The sequence below is a fragment of the Dama dama genome, chromosome 30 (assembly GCF_033118175.1).
Source record: "Dama dama isolate Ldn47 chromosome 30, ASM3311817v1, whole genome shotgun sequence".
In the NCBI taxonomy this organism is placed as follows: Eukaryota; Metazoa; Chordata; class Mammalia; order Artiodactyla; family Cervidae; genus Dama; species Dama dama.
Window position 1 is genome coordinate 15,779,046 of NC_083710.1, and position 18,272 is coordinate 15,797,317.

The 18,272-nt window shown below is 45.0% G+C and overlaps 2 protein-coding genes across 2 annotated transcripts in view; one reads left to right on the forward strand and one right to left on the reverse strand.

Annotated features, from left to right (window-relative positions):
* The window catches only part of VWA8 (von Willebrand factor A domain containing 8), a 367,266-nt gene that overhangs the window by 62,898 nt on the left and 286,096 nt on the right, over window positions 1–18,272 (reverse strand). The window lies entirely within an intron of this gene.
* On the forward strand, window positions 9,381–10,281 carry LOC133049620 (cytochrome c). The gene has a single exon (XM_061133746.1). It carries the CDS (start codon window positions 9,434–9,436, stop codon window positions 9,749–9,751), a length of 318 nt encoding a protein of 105 aa, XP_060989729.1. The 5' UTR covers window positions 9,381–9,433; the 3' UTR covers window positions 9,752–10,281.

The following is an 18,272-nucleotide window of genomic DNA, read 5'->3' on the forward strand; positions in this document are numbered from 1 at the left end:
TTTCACGTATTCAATGACTTTCTGTCCTCTTTAATCCTCTTAGTTCTTAAAAAGCAGGAGATGATCTAATTTGTGGTCATTAATATTAAAAAACGATCCTGTAGCTGATATTCATTCATATTAAATAATTCTCCCCCAAAGGGCATTCACATGGTAAGTGCTCTTATCACAAAAGTAAGAAATAAAGTCTAGGAACCAGCAAGCAGGCAGAGACAGGGGGTGAGGTGGGGAGTTGATGGGGCGCACGCTGGGACTGTTCCCTGGCCCTGAAGACAAGGCCTATGAGGTGAGCACCGACAGGCGACAGGCAGAAGGAGGGTCTGTGGCTTGTCCCGCAGCAACTCCTGTCTCTCTTGTCCTGAAGGAGTGGGCCGCCCTTTCTGCCTTAGGAAGGACTCACAGGCTCCTCCAAGTCCACCACCAGCCGTCCTTCCCGACCCTGCCTGCCCACTTCTCGAAACTCAACCCCCTCTATCTACCCTCCCCGTTTCTGCTTGAACACGCCTAAGGACTCACGCATACTTCACTTTCGGGTGTAAGTGATGAGGTTGATTAATACTTTAAAATATTTGAAACTGTAACCCCCAGACACCCCCCTTTCTCCACCTGATGCGATGCTGTGGAATGCATTCTTGTGTGCATCCTATGTTATTTCTCTGTGTTCAAAGTTTCTGAAAAGATCCTCCCTGCAGGAACGACTCTTGTCATGAAATCCATTACTGCAACAAAAACACCCAGTCTGATTAAGGGGAACAACATGTCATAGGTTTCACAGGCTTGGGCTCACAGGAGGGCAAAATATCGATTTATGAATATTTTACTTTACCTTTATCACTGCTGGCACAGGCACTTACACATACATGTGCTGTGCTATGCTTAGTCACGTCAGTCGCAACTGACTCTTTGTGACCCCATGGAAACAGCTCGCCAGGTTCTTCTGTCCATGGGGATTCTCCAGGCAAGAATACCGGAGTGGGTAGCCTATCCCTCCTCCAGGGGATCTTCCCAGCCCAGGAATCGAACCAAGGCCTCCTGCATTGCAGGCAGATTCTTTACCTGCTGAGATACCAGGGAAGCCCAGATGCCTAATAAATATGCATTAAATGCATGTGGGAAAGGCAGTTCAGCAACAGAAGGTAAGAGTTTCCGCTTCAGCATACAGTCCTCTTCACAATAAGCTGCTGTCAGAAACTCTCCCTGCCAGCCTGTCACTGGCAAACAGCACAGCAATGCTCAGCCACTGCTCAGCAGACAGCCCTCTCCAGACAGAGGCAGGAAACACACGGCCCTGCTGGCCCTGTGGCGGGGTTCTCAAATCCTGATCCTGTACCTCCCGCAGCTTGACTCCGATCCCTCCTCAGCCTCAGCTCCGGTTTCTGGGGACCCGCTTGCCTGAGCTGACCCCGTGCCCCCCGAGTGTGTGGGCAGCGGCCTCCCTCCTGCTCTCTGGGCCAGACAGAGCTGTTGGAACAGCTGTCTACAATACAATGCAGAGTCTGCCTAAAGCATCCCCAAACTTTACTTAGAGTCCTTACTCATCTCTTTCTTCTGTTCAAATTCAAATAGGAAAAAAAGATGCAGACGACTTTTGGAAAATTTGAGAATACAGAACATAGATAATGGAATCGAGAGGATGGTTCACGGATTAAGATGGTCTAAGTATAAACAAATCTTTAAGGGAAACCAAATGTTGTTACCACTGTGTGTAGGTGACTGTCAAAAACCCATGTTAGAAAATCACGAAAGATTGGCATGGCAACAGTTCACTGGCATGGACAAGCCAGGATACTGCCTGCTGCCCCTGGTCCTGCTGAGCGTAGTAAGCCTTCTCACAGAACAGCTGCTAATCAAATTCAGAGAGAGTGGCGTGCGTGCTAAGTCACTTCAGTCGTGTCTGACTCTGCGGCCCTATGGACTGCAACCCACCAGGCTCCTCTGTCCATGGAACCCTTCAGGCAAGAATACTGTCTATGGGATTCTCCAGGCAAGAATACTGAAGTAGGTTGCTATTTCCCCTTCCAGGGGATCTTCCTGACCCAGGGATCGAACCCGGGTCTCTTAGAGTCTCCTGCATTAGCAGGCGAGTTCTTTACCACTAGCGTCACCTGGGAAGCCCTCAGAGAGAGTGGAGGCAGGGCAAACTGCAAGGTGTTTGTATATTCTACCTTCTCTATTTTTGCATCTTTTATTTTCCAGAGACTTCAAAAGGTTAACATTCAACATTCGAGTACATTCAAGCCTGGCCAACAGACATCCACAGCCAAGGAAAAGGTTGGCCACGCAAGGCCATCTCTATTACGGCAAACAGTGTGCAAATGGTTTGGTTCTGTGATAGACACAGTGGCCCCGGCAAGAGACATCTACTGCCGTGTACTTTTATTATTACAGAAGCTACATGATCTTGCCTGGCATTTCCTGGCCCAGGTGGTTTCAGTCTTATACCCAAGCTTTGTGTTCCCTCCGAGAACACACAATCTACCTGGCAATTTTTAAATCTATTGTGCTTTCTCTGTCAACAGGATTCTCTGAGATGTTAAGTTGCTGGGAAAAGGAAGGGTGGATAGAAAAGCTACCCCACCACTAGGGTGGGGTACAGCAAAGGGGGTTTTAATAAGACCAGGTTCTAAGAATGCTTGGAAGCACTGACCAGAACTCCATGCAAACACATGTAGCTTGGGGGAATTCTTTTCTGAAAATAGGAATGCTAACTGAATTAGTGTGGACAGGTCATCATAGCATCCTCCTTGTGGAGACATATTTCCAGCGTCAAACATTTTTGGCAAATGGTTTTCTGTTTCACTTGTGTTAAAGTCAGGCTATGTCAGCAGCCATCGCTTCTTTCAGCTATTCTTCATACCATTGTTGGTTCATCATCCTAGATTCTAATCCTGTTTATGAAGTCATTGTCTACGGATGCTTACCCTGTTTCCTCCACCATTTCCTCAAAGCACATGGAGTTCTTGTAAAACCTGTGTTTTCACATCTAGCAAGACAGTCTTCCTCTGCTTACAAAGGCCCAGCAACCACGATGAGTTAAAGCCATTAACCAGAAAACAAAACAATGGCATTGAGAGGCTGTAGAGAAATAAGCTCTACGCGCCGCACACACGCAGAGCTCAGGAGGACGGGTGCGTGGCTCACTGGCTGGGAGCATTTAGGGCTCCGTGCTCCGAGGCTCGGCGGGCGAGGGGGACCTTTCAGGCTGCCGCTCCAGCTCAAAAACACCACTGGGAGTGTGGGCGAAATACACACATGAAATAACTAGAATGGATGCCTTTATAGTGTGTGTATATAACATGCATTTTTCCCTCTTTTAAAAAGTGCTTTTAACTGGAGGATAATCGCTTTACAATATTGTGCTGGTTTCCGCCGTACAACAGTGTGAGTCAGCCATAAGCATATACATATCCTCTGTCTTGAGCCTCCTTCCCCCACAATCTCAGCCCTCGAGGTCATCACAGGGCACTGAGCTGAGCTCCCTGTGTTATCTACGGCAGCTTCCCGCTAGCTAGCTATTTTATACCTGGTAGTTTACATGTCTCAATGTGGGGGACCTGGGTTCAATCCCTGAGCTGGGAAGATCTGCTGGAGAAAGGAAAGGCTACCCACTCCGGTATTCTGGCCTGGAGAATCCCATGGACGGTATGGTCCATGGGGTCGCAAAAGAGTCGGACACGACTGAGTGACTTTAAGGCTTAGGGCCCCCTCCTCTGCTGTGTCCACAGGTCCATTTTATACGCCTGCATCTCCATCCTTGTCCTCAGATAGGTTCATCAGTTCTATTTTTCTAGATTTCAATATATGTGTTAATATATGATATTCGTTTTTCTCTTTCTGACTTACTTCACTCTGTATAACAGGCTCTAGGTTCAATCACCTCAGTTCAACAGATTCAAATCTGTTCCTCTTTATGGGTGAGTAATATTCCATTGTGCATACGCACAACTTCTTTATCCATTCATCTGTCAATGGACATCTAGGTTGCTTCCATGTCCTGGCTATTGTAAATACTATACATGCATTTAAAAAAAATATATTTCTGGGACTTCTCTGGTGGTCCCGGGGTTAAGAATCCACCTGCCAATGTAGGGGAACATGGGTTTGATCCCCAGGCTGCAAAGATTCACATGCCATGGGAAGATACCCATGCACCACAACTTCTAAGCCTGTGCTCTGGGGGTCATAAGCCTAAAACTACTAACACCTGCACACCTAGAGCCTGTGCTCCATGAGAGAAAACACGGCAACTAGAGAAAGCTTGCATGCAGCAACAAAGGCTCAGGGAAGCCAGAAAAAGACAAAGTAAAATAAAGAAAATATTTCTTTAAGTGGTAAATAGCATTGTTGGAATCAGTGTCCTAGAGGCAAATATGACCAGATACATAATCTGGGGTCAGTTCTACACTGTGAACATCCAGAGCCCATCTCGGTCATATCAGTGTAGCTCCTGGTCTTTGGGTATCACAGAATCTCAGGAAAAGTTCAGTGAATACATGAACGGCTGCATGACAGGCATCGCCACTGTGGCCATCCCAAAGCGACACAGTGGCTCTGGTGGGGCCCATGCCACCAAGAATATACAGAAGACTGATGGCTGCTCTCCTGAACTGAAGGAGGCAAGTAAGAAAGCAGGACAGTTGGGAGAGGAGAAAAGAAGACCACTGAGTGTGGCTTTGCTAGACAGCCAGTCCGTTCAGTCGCTCAGTGGTGTCCGACTCTTTGAGACCCCATGGACTGCAGCACGCCAGGCCTCCCTGTCCATCACCAACTCCTGGGGTTTACTCGAACTCATGTCCATTGAGTCGGTGATGCCATCCAACCATCTCGTCCTCTGTCGTCCCCTTCTCCTCTTGCCTTCAATCTTTCCCAATATCAGGATCTTTTCCAATGAATTAGCTCTTGGCATCAGGTGGCCAAAGTATTGGAGTTTCAGCTTCAGCATCAGTCCTTCCAATGAGTATTCAGGACTGATTGATGTCTTTTAGGATTGCCTGGTTGGATCGTCTTGCTGTCCAAGGGACTCTCAAGAGTCTTCTCAGTACCACAGTTCAAAAGCATCAATTCTTTGGTGCTCAACTTTCTTTATAGTCCAACTCTCACATCCATACATGACTACTGGAAAAACCATAGCTTTACCTAGACGGACATTTGTCAGCAAAGTAATGTCTCTGCTTTTTAATATACTGTCTAGGTTTGTCATAGCCTTTGTTCCAACGAGCAACTGTCTTTTAACTTCATGGCTGCAGTCACCATCTGCAGTGATTTTGGAGCCCAAGAAAATAACGTCTGTCACTGTTTTCATTGTTTCCCCACCTATTTGCCATGAAGTGATGCAACCGGATGCCATGATCTTAGTTTTTTCAATGCTGAGTTTTAAGCCAACTTTTTCACTTTCCTGTTTCACTTTCATTTTAGGTTGTGAAAGCTCTTACTTTGTGAGCCATGGACTTAGAACCTCAAATACCAAAGGGTAAAATACAGCTTTCTAATGAAATTGAGGGCAGAATTACAAGACACAAATTACATTACATATCGGTGATATTGAGCTACCCGGTAATTGGATACAAACGATTCCCGGAATGCCCGTACCTGACTGGGGTTTACGTAACATACCCGAGTTGGTCACCTTCTCTGCTGTTAGAGCTACAGTTTCTCTAGCAGCATCTCTCTGCCCATTTCCTGTTTACACCTGGGAACTCTCCCTCCCTTCTGGACAGAGTGCTGGATGCTGTGCCAGCAAGCTCCCTCAGCGTCCGTCTCGGGGCTCCCCTCACTCTCCTTGCGCCCCTACCCCACTAAGCTCACTCTGTGCCCCCATTTGAGGACACCCCCAGCAGTGCCATCTTGGGGTCCTGGGAGGCCAAGTGCAGAAGGCAGCGCAAATTTTGGGACGTGCAGCTGTGTACGTGCGGCCATGACCTGATCACCTGGCAATGGAAGGGGTCATCGAAGGGAACTGGAGAGAACACAGGACGAAGTCCAGAAACCCCAGGTTAATGGGGGGCCCTGGGGCTGAACTGCGGGGAGCGGGGTGGCTGCCAGATTTCCTCTGTGTCCTCCCCTCGTCTCCTCTGTCTGCGGCGACGTGACTAATTCTTTACGACACCTGGGAATGTTTCCATCCTGTCTCCTTCCACTGACAGCACGTACCCTGGCTGCTAACACAGTGTGGGATTCTGGCTGTGCAGCCAGGCAAGGCGCCTTAACACCAGCCTGGTTTTGAGCAACACGCTTTAGAGCCCATTTTTTACTTCTTCTGACCTGTCCTAATGCCATTTGTAGGACGAGTGAGTGTAATGTAGTTAGAGAATGAGGCTGGGCGTCTGTAAGACACAGATTTCAAGTGAAGGAAAGTGCCCGAGAGGAAGGAAGCAGTGTTTGGGAGGAGGGAGTGTGCAGCGGAGCGGGGACTGGCCTGAATGCGGAAGCCTCAGTTCCAACCCACTGTGGCCCCTCACTCACGGGGTCATCCTGGGGAAGTCACTCAGCCTTTCTGGGCCTGAGTTTTCTCATTACAAAATGAAACACCAGAGCAAGTTCTTTCCAGTTCTAAGTTTGGGGTTTCTGCTGCTGTCTGTCTGCCCTGGGTCTTCGTTGTGGTACCTGGGCTGTCTCCAGCTGCCGCGCTCCAAAGCACATGGGCTCAGTGGGTGCAGGGCCCCGGCGTCTCCAGTTGTGGTGCCTGGCCTTAGTTGCCCCGGGGCACATGGGAAGTTAGCTTCTCGAATGGGTATCAAACCCTCGCCCCTTGCAGGGGAAGGTGGATTCCCAACGACTGGACCACCAGGGAAGTCTCTGCTTCTAAGTTCTTTACAACTAGGATCCTTGTCTACATTTATTTCAATCCTAATGTATAAGAAATATGAGTTGTCATCAGAAATCGATTTGAGTAAAATGAAAGTTGTATAAAGAATACTTTGATATAATCATGTAAGTTCGTTTGTTTTTTCTTCAAATTGATAACACTGAAACTTAAAAGAATTATTTTTTGAGAGGCAGCTCGATGTCATGGGAAAAAAATATTTCAATGGAAATTAGAAGACTGGCTTTTGATCTTGCTTCTGGTGAAATGACTTTGATGGAAGTTCCTTATCTTCTCTTGGCTTTACTTAACCAGAAATCAAGGAGGGGAGGGCGGTGACTGGCAGAAGTGTGATGTAAATATATCACATGGTTCTTCTGGTTGATAATGTTTTACAGACTCATTATAATAATGACATAATTATTATACTCATTATAACATTGGCTTAGCCAAAATTCCAGTACAAACCTATTGAGGAGATGTATGATATAGTATATGATATAGTGGGTTTGGAAGATATTAACTGTGTATCTTATAGTAGGGATGGGAAACTGGAAGAGAGCTAAATCTTGAATGCACATTGTTGAGGTCAAAAGATAATGCTTAATGTGGAAAAATCAAGAAACTTAAGTACATTATTTAGAGATATGGTGTCACGAAATGAATCAGCAAAAAGGGAAAAGGGAAAAGAGTTTGCTTCTGAACTATTTTTCAGGGCTAGTCTGTACATATATAGCTTAGGTGAACCTTCAAGTGCCTCTCTTTCACCCTTCCTGTCAGACTGCCTACCTGCCTGTGGTAGCCTTTAACAAAGCCCCAGCTGCGAGCCGGACTTCTGCGTGGTGCTAAGGACACAAACGCGCAGGACCCCGCTTTGCACATCGTGGAGCTTCCAGCCAGGTGTGGATCTGTGCTTGAGAATCAGCGCAGACAGCGGGTGGAGATCCATGCCAGGGAAGTAGGCATGACCTGTGAGCAGAACACACTGGAAGGGCTCCTGCGGCTGGCGTATCAGGGAAGGGTCCTGGAAGAGGTAACGCCCAAGAAGAATCTTGAAGGAACAGGAAGAGTTGGGCAGTCCAGGAGGCTGGGGATTTCGGGCAGAAAGAACAGCTGGAGGGGTGCTCAGCTGAACGCAGGGGATGAAGCGATCGTTGACACGAAGAGCCCTTTTTCTCTGCTACACAGGGCCTACAGCACAGGGCCTGTCCACCTGCATCAGTGCGTATTCCTGGAGGTTTACGATGATGAAACGTCTCCTCCTTGGCTCAGACGGCCCTGGCTAAGTAGAATAAGCTTATCGGAGCACACGGAGGTTTACGTGAAAACCCCCCAAACCAAAGAAGTTAGAGTCACACGAATTAGAGTAACAGCAAATGAGATTTGTGGGGTCCAGAAAAAACACTAGAGTGTGCTAAACACCAATGGGAAGAACCCAGAAAGGAGAGAGAATGAAGATACCCAAGAGAAAGGAGACGAAGGATGGAGCAAAATGTCTGCTCCCAGATGGGAGGACAGACTGGGCTCTGATGGGGAGGAGGGGGTGCTGGCATGGCCGTGGTGGGTGGGCTTCTGTAGCTGCACCTGGGAGCTGGAGGAGCTGCATTCTCATAGATGCCATTTTCTTTGGGAAGCATGAGACTGAAACATTGTCTGAGAATATGAGAGAGTGTAGCTTGAAGTTTGGAGAAAATAGGGATTGATGAGAATATTCTCCAGGCAAGAATACTAGAGTTGGTAGCCATTCCCTTCTCTGGGCGATCTTCCCGACCCAGGGATCGAGCCCGAGTCTCCTGCATTGCAGGCGGATTCTTTTCCATCTGAGCCACCAGGGAAACTGCATCATTATGCACTCTAGGCTTAAGAGACTTTTTATAACAGTCAACATAATTTTAAAATTTCCCAACACGTTCCTTTAAATGGAAGTTCTGTGGAATATGGTCATCTGTTTGAAGATTACTAAGTACATATGAGATAGATACGCTGGTTGTGGGGAAAAGAAAAAGATAAAGAAGCTAGATGAATAAAACCCAAAACTATAATTTGGACAAATGGCAGATGTCTGGACATGAGGAGAGCGGTCCTGGAAATGACACCTTCTAGAAGTTGATCCTGAATTTCTCAAACAACAGCTGCTTTCATTCTCTTGGGCTCTCACCATTCAAGCCTCCTCCACAGCGTCTTCTGTGACGCAACAGTCTTATGAACCCAGCTCTGGTTTTCCCTCTGCCACCCTCTGGGCACCTTAAAAGCACCAGCCCACAGCCCAGAGGCATACCTGAAACACACAGCGTGCCTTTCAGTACATGTTTGCAACCTTTGAAGTGGTTATGCACATCCAAGAGGGCTTCCCAGGTAGCTCAGATGATAAAGAATCTGCCTGCAACGCAGGAGACGCTGGTTCGATCGCTTGGTCAGGAAGATACCCTGGAGAAGGACATGGCAACCCACTCTAGTATTCTTGCCTGGAGAATTCCACGGACACAGGAGCCTGACGGGCTACAGCCCGTGGGGTTGCAAAGAGCTGGACATGTTTGAGCAACTTAAGAACAACAATAGAGTTAGAAAGCGGGGCGTTCGGCTTGTGAGCGGGAACTTCTCGGTCGCGCCCAGAGAAAGAACGATTTAAAAATGGGTGATGTTGAGAAGGGCAAGAAGATTTTTGTTCAGAAGTGTGCCCAGTGCCATACTGTGGAAAAGGGAGGCAAGCACAAGACTGGGCCAAACCTCCATGGTCTGTTTGGACGAAAGACAGGTCAGGCTGCTGGATTCTCTTACACAGATGCCAACAAGAACAAAGGTATCACCTGGGGAGAGGAGACGCTGATGGAGTACTTGGAGAATCCCAAGAAGTACATCCCTGGAACAAAGATGATCTTTGCTGGCATTAAGAAGAAGGGAGAGAGGGAGGACTTGATAGCTTATCTCAAAAAAGCTACCAATGAGTAATAGTTGGCCACTGCCTTATTTATTATGAAACAGAAGTATCTCATGACTTTTTATGTGTACCATATTTAAATTGATCTCACACACTAGAATTCAGATCATGAACGGCTGATGGAATAATTCTGTTGGACAGTCCTGATTTAAATAAGATTGGTTTGTGGCTAAACAAATATGGTCAGCTTTTTTAATTTTGATAGTAATTCCGGTTCAACAAGTACTATCACTTTTCCCATTCTAAAGAGATGATTGAACTTGAATAAGGAATATTAAACTTCTTAGGGAGATGGTGCATTCCTTCTCAAACCCTATAAGAGATTGGTTTTATATTTAGATTTCTATAACTGGTTATATTAATATATTTAAATACGGAAAAGATCCCTTCACTGTCTCATAGAACAGAGGAGGATTCAGATGTGTTTGAAGTTGTGTTCATTAGCCTGTTAAGGCAAGAATTGAAAATACACTGACAAATTCCACTTTATCTTTTTGGTTTTATAAACTATGCCAATTTAATTAAAATTCTCTATCTAAAATTTAGCCTTTTACTTAATGAAAGGCATTTTAGTGTGGTTTATGTATAGCATCAAATAAAGAGTATTTAGCACCTCAAAAAAAAAAAAAAAAAAGAACAACAATAGAATATACATCCAAGAGGAAATGTTATCTGATTTATACAGATTGGCCTAATGCATGTGGATGTAGACTCTTGGTACATCAAGTGAGCTATGTTTGTAAGAACAAAGAACTTCAGCAACAGCAACCTTTCAACAAAGGGGTGGGCTGAGCTGGGGAGCAACCCTGCTCCTAACGTGGGCCGGGTCTCCACTCCGTTTTACAATTTCAAGAGGGCTCCTCACAGGCCAGCAAAGAAAATTCAAGGAAATGAAACGACTCCCTCCCCCTGCTCCTATTCTTCTTAGATACAAAAGACAGATAATTATCTAAAGTATTTCTCAATCCGAACAAAATGGAAAAGTGACCTTTGGGTCTGTCTGCAGCAGAGCCTGCTCACGTCAGTGTTTGGAGCAGAAGTAAAGCAATGCGCAGGTTTGGGGAATGCTCATGGAGGCCAAATTTTGCTCTCCCTCACGTTTCACACGCCATAAATAAAGAGAAATAGTTTACCAGGCAGCGGTACCCGAACGGTTCTGAGTCACCCCGAGGGAGTGATAAAATTCTCCTGCTGGTAGACTTACACAAACCAAGGTGCAATGAATTCTTTTGGATACTCCCTTTGCTCAATAAAGCTGAACGTTTTAAACCTGAAAGATGGCTAAACTAAGAAGGAAAATAAATCAATCTGGCAAAAAAGTAATCACTCAAAGTGTGGCAAGATTAACTGAAACAGAGGAGACCCCGTTCAGTGATGTAAAAATCATATGCTCGCTAGTTAAAAACCTCCATTTCTAGCATTTGGGCCTATTTTTAAATGCACTAGATGAACTTTGTCTAGTGATCTGACTATTTAATGCTAAATTCAGAGCTTCTGTTCACTATCTGATTTGTTTATACTCAAAATAGCAGGTAGAATACATTTCAAAGTCTGTGGCTTCTTACAGATTTAGCTTTTGTTTGGTGGCAATTATTACTAGATAATGGGGCTTGAGTGGATCATTCTAGTGATGATGAAACGTTAGATTACTTTTGTCTTTAAAAAAAAAAATTTGGCCATGCCTCAAGGAGTGTGGGATCTTAGTTCCCCAACCAGGGATCGAACCCCCACCAGCTGCATTGGAAGCATGGAGTCTTAACCACTGAACCTCCAGAGACGTTCTTTCTTCTTTCTTTTTAAAGTTTATTTTTATTAGATTACTTTTGGAAAGTGATATTTCCAATTTATCAAAGCAAAGTATCTAAACAATTAATTGCTTTATTCTGTTTAGAGGAAAAACCCACAAAAACAGGTTAGGGAGAAACAGAGAATCAGTCTGAGAAGTTCTCCTGTCCAGTCTCTATCTCTGATAACCGCTGGGTTTATCAACATCACTTACATAGAACTTTCTGTTTCAAAGAACCCTTCCTTGTTTTTTTCTTCCAAGATATACAAACATATTCTTAAAAAAATCTTCAAGCACCTGCTTGAATGAACACAAAGGACGAAGGAGATGAGCAAGGGAGTGATGTTGTTTCTGGGCAAGATCTGCATACAGGCGTTGGAGGCATCTTCTGGGGGAAGGATTGTATTAGAATGAATACCTTGAGTTAAGAGTAACAGTTCTTTTAGAAAAAAGGTAATTTTAGATATTAATAAGAAAAAAATTATAACTAAAATATGAATTCTATAAAGAATAATTAGTTTTCAAAGCATCTAGAGATCACTGGTTTTGAGGAAAAACTACAGTGCCAGTCAAAGTCAGTGGATAGATTATTTCACTTTGAAAACTCTAGAAATTTAATATTTGGGGGATATGCTTAGTTGTCATGCGTAGCAGGTCAAGTTCGTTTGGAATTCTAAGCCTTCTCAGGTGTCCTGGCTCAGCTTTTTTGTAAGGAGTTAGAATGGCTACTTACTGGGGACGGGCTACTCCTGCTGTGGTGTCCATGATTAGCTCTAAGATGGTTGCTATGCTCTTTTTATTATTAAAAGAAAGCAATTTCCATCAATCTTGGGAGATTCTGATCATGGGAATAATGTCTCCCATGGCGACCCCAAGATCTCAGGTAGCAAGATAGCCATGCTGATTTGAATTCATACTGTGTGGTATTTGAGAATGCATTACAGATGCAAGAAGACTTTCATTAAGACCCATTAAGTGGGAGGAGTGGGGAACCCTTTTCCTAGTATGCAAAGGTTTTGTATGATGATACATTCTGAATTCATAATTCCAAAGATCCTACAAAACCACATTCTACATAAAATAAAACAAACAGAAATAAAATGACTAATAACCAGTTTATCACATGACCTGCTGGACTGGGACAGTCCCTGTTAATGTCTATTGTCCCAAAGTAATTATTAATAGCATCCATTTCAGTCTTATACATGGAATCACATGGTCATCCTATAATAACAAAGATAACACCCAGCCTATTGGAGTTTATTACTCCATCTGGGTATTGAATTAAGCTTTCTTTCTGGGTAGTAACTGCCACAAGCCATACTGGGTTATATATGTCTCACCATCTGGCAGAACAGTGCATACATGTTTGTCTATATTTGTCTATAAGGAACTGTTTATTCCAAGCCCACATTAACACCACTTTTCTGAAAGCAGAATGTTTTGAATTTTGAGATAAAAAATTAAGTTTTCAAAATTCACAAATAAAATTTCTAGTATCTGTTTTCTTACAGTGACTCTTTATGAAAACTTACAGCATAATAGATACATTTCAGCATTTCCAGATACTTCTATACACTCTGAAAGAAAGTAAAAGTGTCAATCACTCAGTTGTGTCCGACTCTATGATCCCACGGCTCCTCTGTCCATGGGATTGCCATTTCCTCCTGTGGGGGATCTTCCTGACCCAGGGATTGGACCTGCGTCTCCTGCACTGCAGGCAGATTCTTTACTGTCTGAGCCGCCAGGGACACAGGTTTCTCTGCCAGCTGTGGCCTCAGCCCCAAACGCCGCTCAGCCTCAAGCCAGCCCCGTTGCTGCCCCGTCTCTCTGCACTCATCTACCTGACCACTTGCCTCTTCCCTCGGGGACAAGCCCCACCTTGGATCTCTCTGTTAGCAACCAGTCTCAATTTGACTTCCCATGGCATGAGTCTGTGCCCTGGTCCTCTGCCTCATCTTTTCTCTGGAGTTTCAGGGATCCCTTTGCCTGATCCAGAACCTCTTCTCCCTAGACTCCCAGCTGCAGTCAGCCATCACACTCCTGGTTCTCTAGTTAGCCTGTGCTCTTGTCAGTAAGGACAGACATTTAGGACTTCTCATCTTGGGACAGCTGGCACCCAGGACGGTGCCTGGTGAGCAGGAGATTTCAGCAAGCAGTTAAGTGCTGACTGAATGCTGAAGCTACCTTCTCATCGCCTGGAGCTGGGGTTCCTTCCAAGTGCCCCTTCCACCTGTCTCTTTCCGTGTGAGCAGGAATGAAATTCACACTGGGCTCCCATTGCCAGCACTAGGCTCTGGGGTGGGCAGTCTGAAGAAAGTGACTCTTTTTTCCTAACTGATTTGTCCAGAGATGACCCTTTGGGAATCCATCCTTCCCTTGTTGTTGTTAGTCACTCAGTTGTGTCAGACTTTCTGTGGCCCCATGGACTGCAGCACACTAGGCTTCCCATCTCTTCATCATCTCCTGGAGTTTGCTCAAACTCATGTCCATTGGAGAAGAACGTGGCACCCCATTCCAGTACTCTTGCCTGGAAAATCCCATGGACGGAGGGGCCTGGTAGGCTGCAGTCCATGGGGTGGCGAAGAGTTGGACACAACTGAGTGACTTCACTTTCACTTTTCACTTTCATGCACTGGAGCAGGAAATGGCAACTCACTCCAGTGTTCTTGCCTGGAGAATACCAGGGACAGAGGAGCCTGATGGGCTGCCGTCTATGGGGTTGCACAGAGTCGGACACGACTGAAGCGACTTAGCAGCAGCAGCAGCAGCAGCATGTCCATTGAGCCGGTGATGCCATCCAACCATCTCATCCTCTGTTGTCCCCTTCTCCTGCCTTCGATCTTTCCCAGAATCAGGGTCTTTTCACGTCAGGTGGCCCAAGTATTAGAGCTTCTCAGTTCTTCCAATGAATATTCAGGGTTGATTTCCTTTAGGACTGACTTAGGATTGATTTGTTTGATCTCCTTGCAGTCCCAGAGGCTCTCAAGAGTCTTTTCCAGCACCACAGTTTAAAAGCATCATTTCTTTGGTGCTCAGCTTTCTTTATGTTCCAGCTGTCACATCCATACATGACTACTGCAAAAACCATAGCTTTGACTATACGGACCTTTGCTGGCAAACTGATGTCTCTGCTTTTTAATACACTGTCTAGGTTTGCCATGGGACTTCCCTGGTAGCTCAGCTGGTAAAGAAGCCGCTTGCAATGCAGGCCACTGGTTCAATTCCTGGGTCGAGAAGATCCCCTGGAGGAGGACACGACAACCCACTCCAGTGTCCTTGCCTGGAGAATCCCCATGGACAGAGGAGCCTGGCAGGCTACAGTCCATGGGTTGCAAAGAGTTGGACACGACTGAGAGACTAAGCATAGGACTGAGAGATAAACCCAGCACAGTGGTTTATCATAGCTTTTCTCCCAAGGAACAAGTTCTCTAGCCCTGCACAGTGGCCCACGTGTGCCGGAAGACGCCCAGTGGGACGATCACTCCCACATGGACATGTTTTAAATGAGTTTGGATAAGTGCAGCTCTCAAGGAACAAACTCTGGGAGAGTGAATCTGTTATCTCCTTTCTTACTTCTTATTATATTATGTAAAACCCCAAGGATTCTGCTTGGAAGTTCATAAAGACAGACTTCATCAAGTCTGACTTCATCAGACTTCATCTTTAAAGACAAGAATCTTAGTATGTGAGCTGACTAACTCAGATGCTTTGTATTGTGCTATTATTCAATATGTTACAGCATTTTTTTCTCCACGGAAGTGGAGTGGCTACTCTTAGCCACAGGAAAACCCTTGGAAAGCTCTTTCTGAGGATTTCCTCATTTCAGCCTTCATGCAATATCTAGACATGTTGCACGTGAAGAAAAACGGCGTGTAGGGGTGGTCTACCCCGTCCATAGGCACTTCTCTTGGGTGATCAAAAAATATGCATTTTGTTCAGTCTTAATAGAAGAGACACGTATTCCTGCTACTCAAAATGTCCTCTAACATAATGGTTAAGAGCACAGACATTGGAACCAATTTCCTTGGATTCAAATCCTGGCTCTTGATACTTGTTAGTTTGGTAAGGTACTTCATTGTTAAATGAGGTTAACAATCTTATAGGGATGTGTCAAGAAGGGTTAATATGCATACTCACTGAGAACAGTGCCTGGCCACACTAAATGCTATATGTGTCATTTATTGGAAGTGAAAGTGTTTGTCGATCAATCATGTCCAATTCTTTGCGACCACACAGACCATAGCCTGCCAGGCTCCTCTGTTATGGGATTTCCCAGGCAAGAACACTGGAGTGAGTTGCCATTCCCTTCTCCAGGGGATCTTCCCGACCCAGGATTTGAACCTGGGTCTCCTGCACTGCACGCGGACTCTGTACCATCTGAGCCCCCAGGGGAATCCAAGTGTTAACTATTATTACTATTTTATTTTCGGAGTGTGAAATAGACACTACTTAGTACAAAATACTCGTTTTTTCAGTAGAGATGAGCCAGATATCTATCAGATTAATATCAGCCCTGGGAAAAAGTTAACTCAGGATTTTACTCAAGAATATTTTTTGAAATTTAGGCTGAGAATTCTACACTCTTATAATAACACTCCTCTCTCTTATAGTAACTCTTATAATAACACTTCATGCCCAGTCTTATGCTAACACTCATGATCTGCTGTTCATTCATGACCTCACACAGGAAGTTCAATGTTGCTGCAAGTATTACAAACACCAAACTGATGTTTCCTAACGCAGTGCACACTCTGCCCAGAACACGGCGGCCCGTTTATGGCTCTGGCAGCTGGAATGAGAACTTGACGACTCTGAGCTCCTGAGAACATGTTTGCTCAGAGCTGCAAAAGATGGGGCCTGAAAGGGACTCAAAACATTTCCAGCCATACAGTTGCTCCAAGTAAGACTTGAGAGAAATGGACACCTTAAAAAATGAGAATGGAAGAGGCTAAAGTGCTAGGGAAAAGGCAGGCCTTTGCCTACAAATTTCAAGTTAGGCTTTGTTCTTCAGTTTATTTCACTTGTTCACTAGGATTTCTTTCTTTTAAAATTAGATACCATCAAATGTGCATTTCCCATTTTCTTTACATTCTTCTGAAGAATATGTTCATCTGGAGGAAGAAAGGCATTTCCAAGAATGCAGAGATGCTAATGTGTGCTACATTTTTTCTCTCGTTAAAGTTCTGAAAGCATGTTCCTGATTGATATGTGCAAGTTGAATCATCTTGCTGCTGAGACGAATTCATTCAATCATTCACTCAGTGAACACTAATGATGAATGTCTCCCTGTGCTTGTGCCAGGCATTGGGAAGAGTGTGAACAATACATCCCTGACCCCTGCCCCTGCCCTCATATTGTTGACAGTCCAGGCACTTTACATACATTATTTTTAATACTCACAATTCTTCATGTTAGGCATGGTTATTTCTACTTTGCAAGGCAGGAATCAAAGACCTAGAGAAGTTAAGCGACTTACCATCACACAAAACAATTAAGTGGTGATGCTAGCATTCAAATTCCAGTCCATCTCATTCCAAAAGCCACATCTATTAAATTCTTTTTACTATATCACACAATCTTCAAATAATAAGTGTGTTTTTTTTAATTCCTACACTTTTTCTTTTTTTTAATTAAGTGTGTTTTTGAGAGTTATAGAAATCAGTGTTTTACAAAGTGTAATATGGTTCAAGAAAGTGAGGAATATTTTTAAAAAACAATCAGGTTTTCCTTCTTAATATATATCAGATTTATAAAAAACAGTATCAGTTATTTGGACAGTAGCTCAATGGGTAAGCATCTCTTCCGGAAGTGAAACAGCATCTCCGTGGTCCGAATCGATCTCATGCCAGCCCCTTGTGAACATGGCCAGCAGACCTGATGCCTGCTCTCTGGCACAAAGCCAGTGCTGTCACTTGCTGGCCGTAGGACACAGAGTATATGACACAACGAGATCGCGCGTCATCTGAGAAACGGGGGTATTGCTGCCTGTCACACGGAGAGCTACAACGAGTGAACGGAGGCTTAATAGTGATGGACAGGCTTCAGTCCCCTTCCTGTGCCCCACATATGACACCTCAGCTTTTCTAACAATGGTAGGAAATCTTACCTCTGTTCAGCATTTACAGACAAAAAATACCTCCTTTGGAAATATCCCAGAGCATGAAGATCACTGCTTTAGGTGCTCTGCTTGTAGTACGAACTTAGGTTTCCCTGGTGGCTCAGACCATAACGAATACGCCTGCAGTGCAGGAGACCTGTGTTCGATCCTGGGTCAGGAAGATCCCCTGGAGAAGGGAATGGCAACCCACTCCAGTATTATTGCCTGAAGAATTCCATGGACAGAGGAACCTGGTGGGCTACAGTCCATAGGGTCGCAAAGAGTCAGACAGGACTAAGCAACTAACAGACTTATGGTACAAACTAGACGGAAAGAAGTTCCTAGGTACATTGCTCTGGATGACTCAGATTAAGGGTGATTATGAAGGGTTTGAATGGATAATCCCTAAACCTCAAGGAGTCTTTCACTTATGCAAACTCGGTAAGGATAGAGATGCACACTAGGGCTTCCCCACTGGCTCAAGGGTAAAGAATCTGCCTGCAGCACTGAAGACACAGGAGATGCAGGTTCGATCCCTGGGTCAGGAAGATCCCCTAGAGAAGGGACTGGCAACCTACTCCGTATTCTTGCCTGGAGAATCACATCGACAGAGGAGCTGCAGTCCACAGGGTCGCAAAGAGTTGGA

What these genes read in the sequence shown, in the direction of transcription:
- LOC133049620 (XM_061133746.1), top strand. Translation starts at nt 9,434, where the DNA reads ATGGGTGATGTTGAGAAGGGCAAGAAGATTTTTGTTCAGAAGTGTGCC.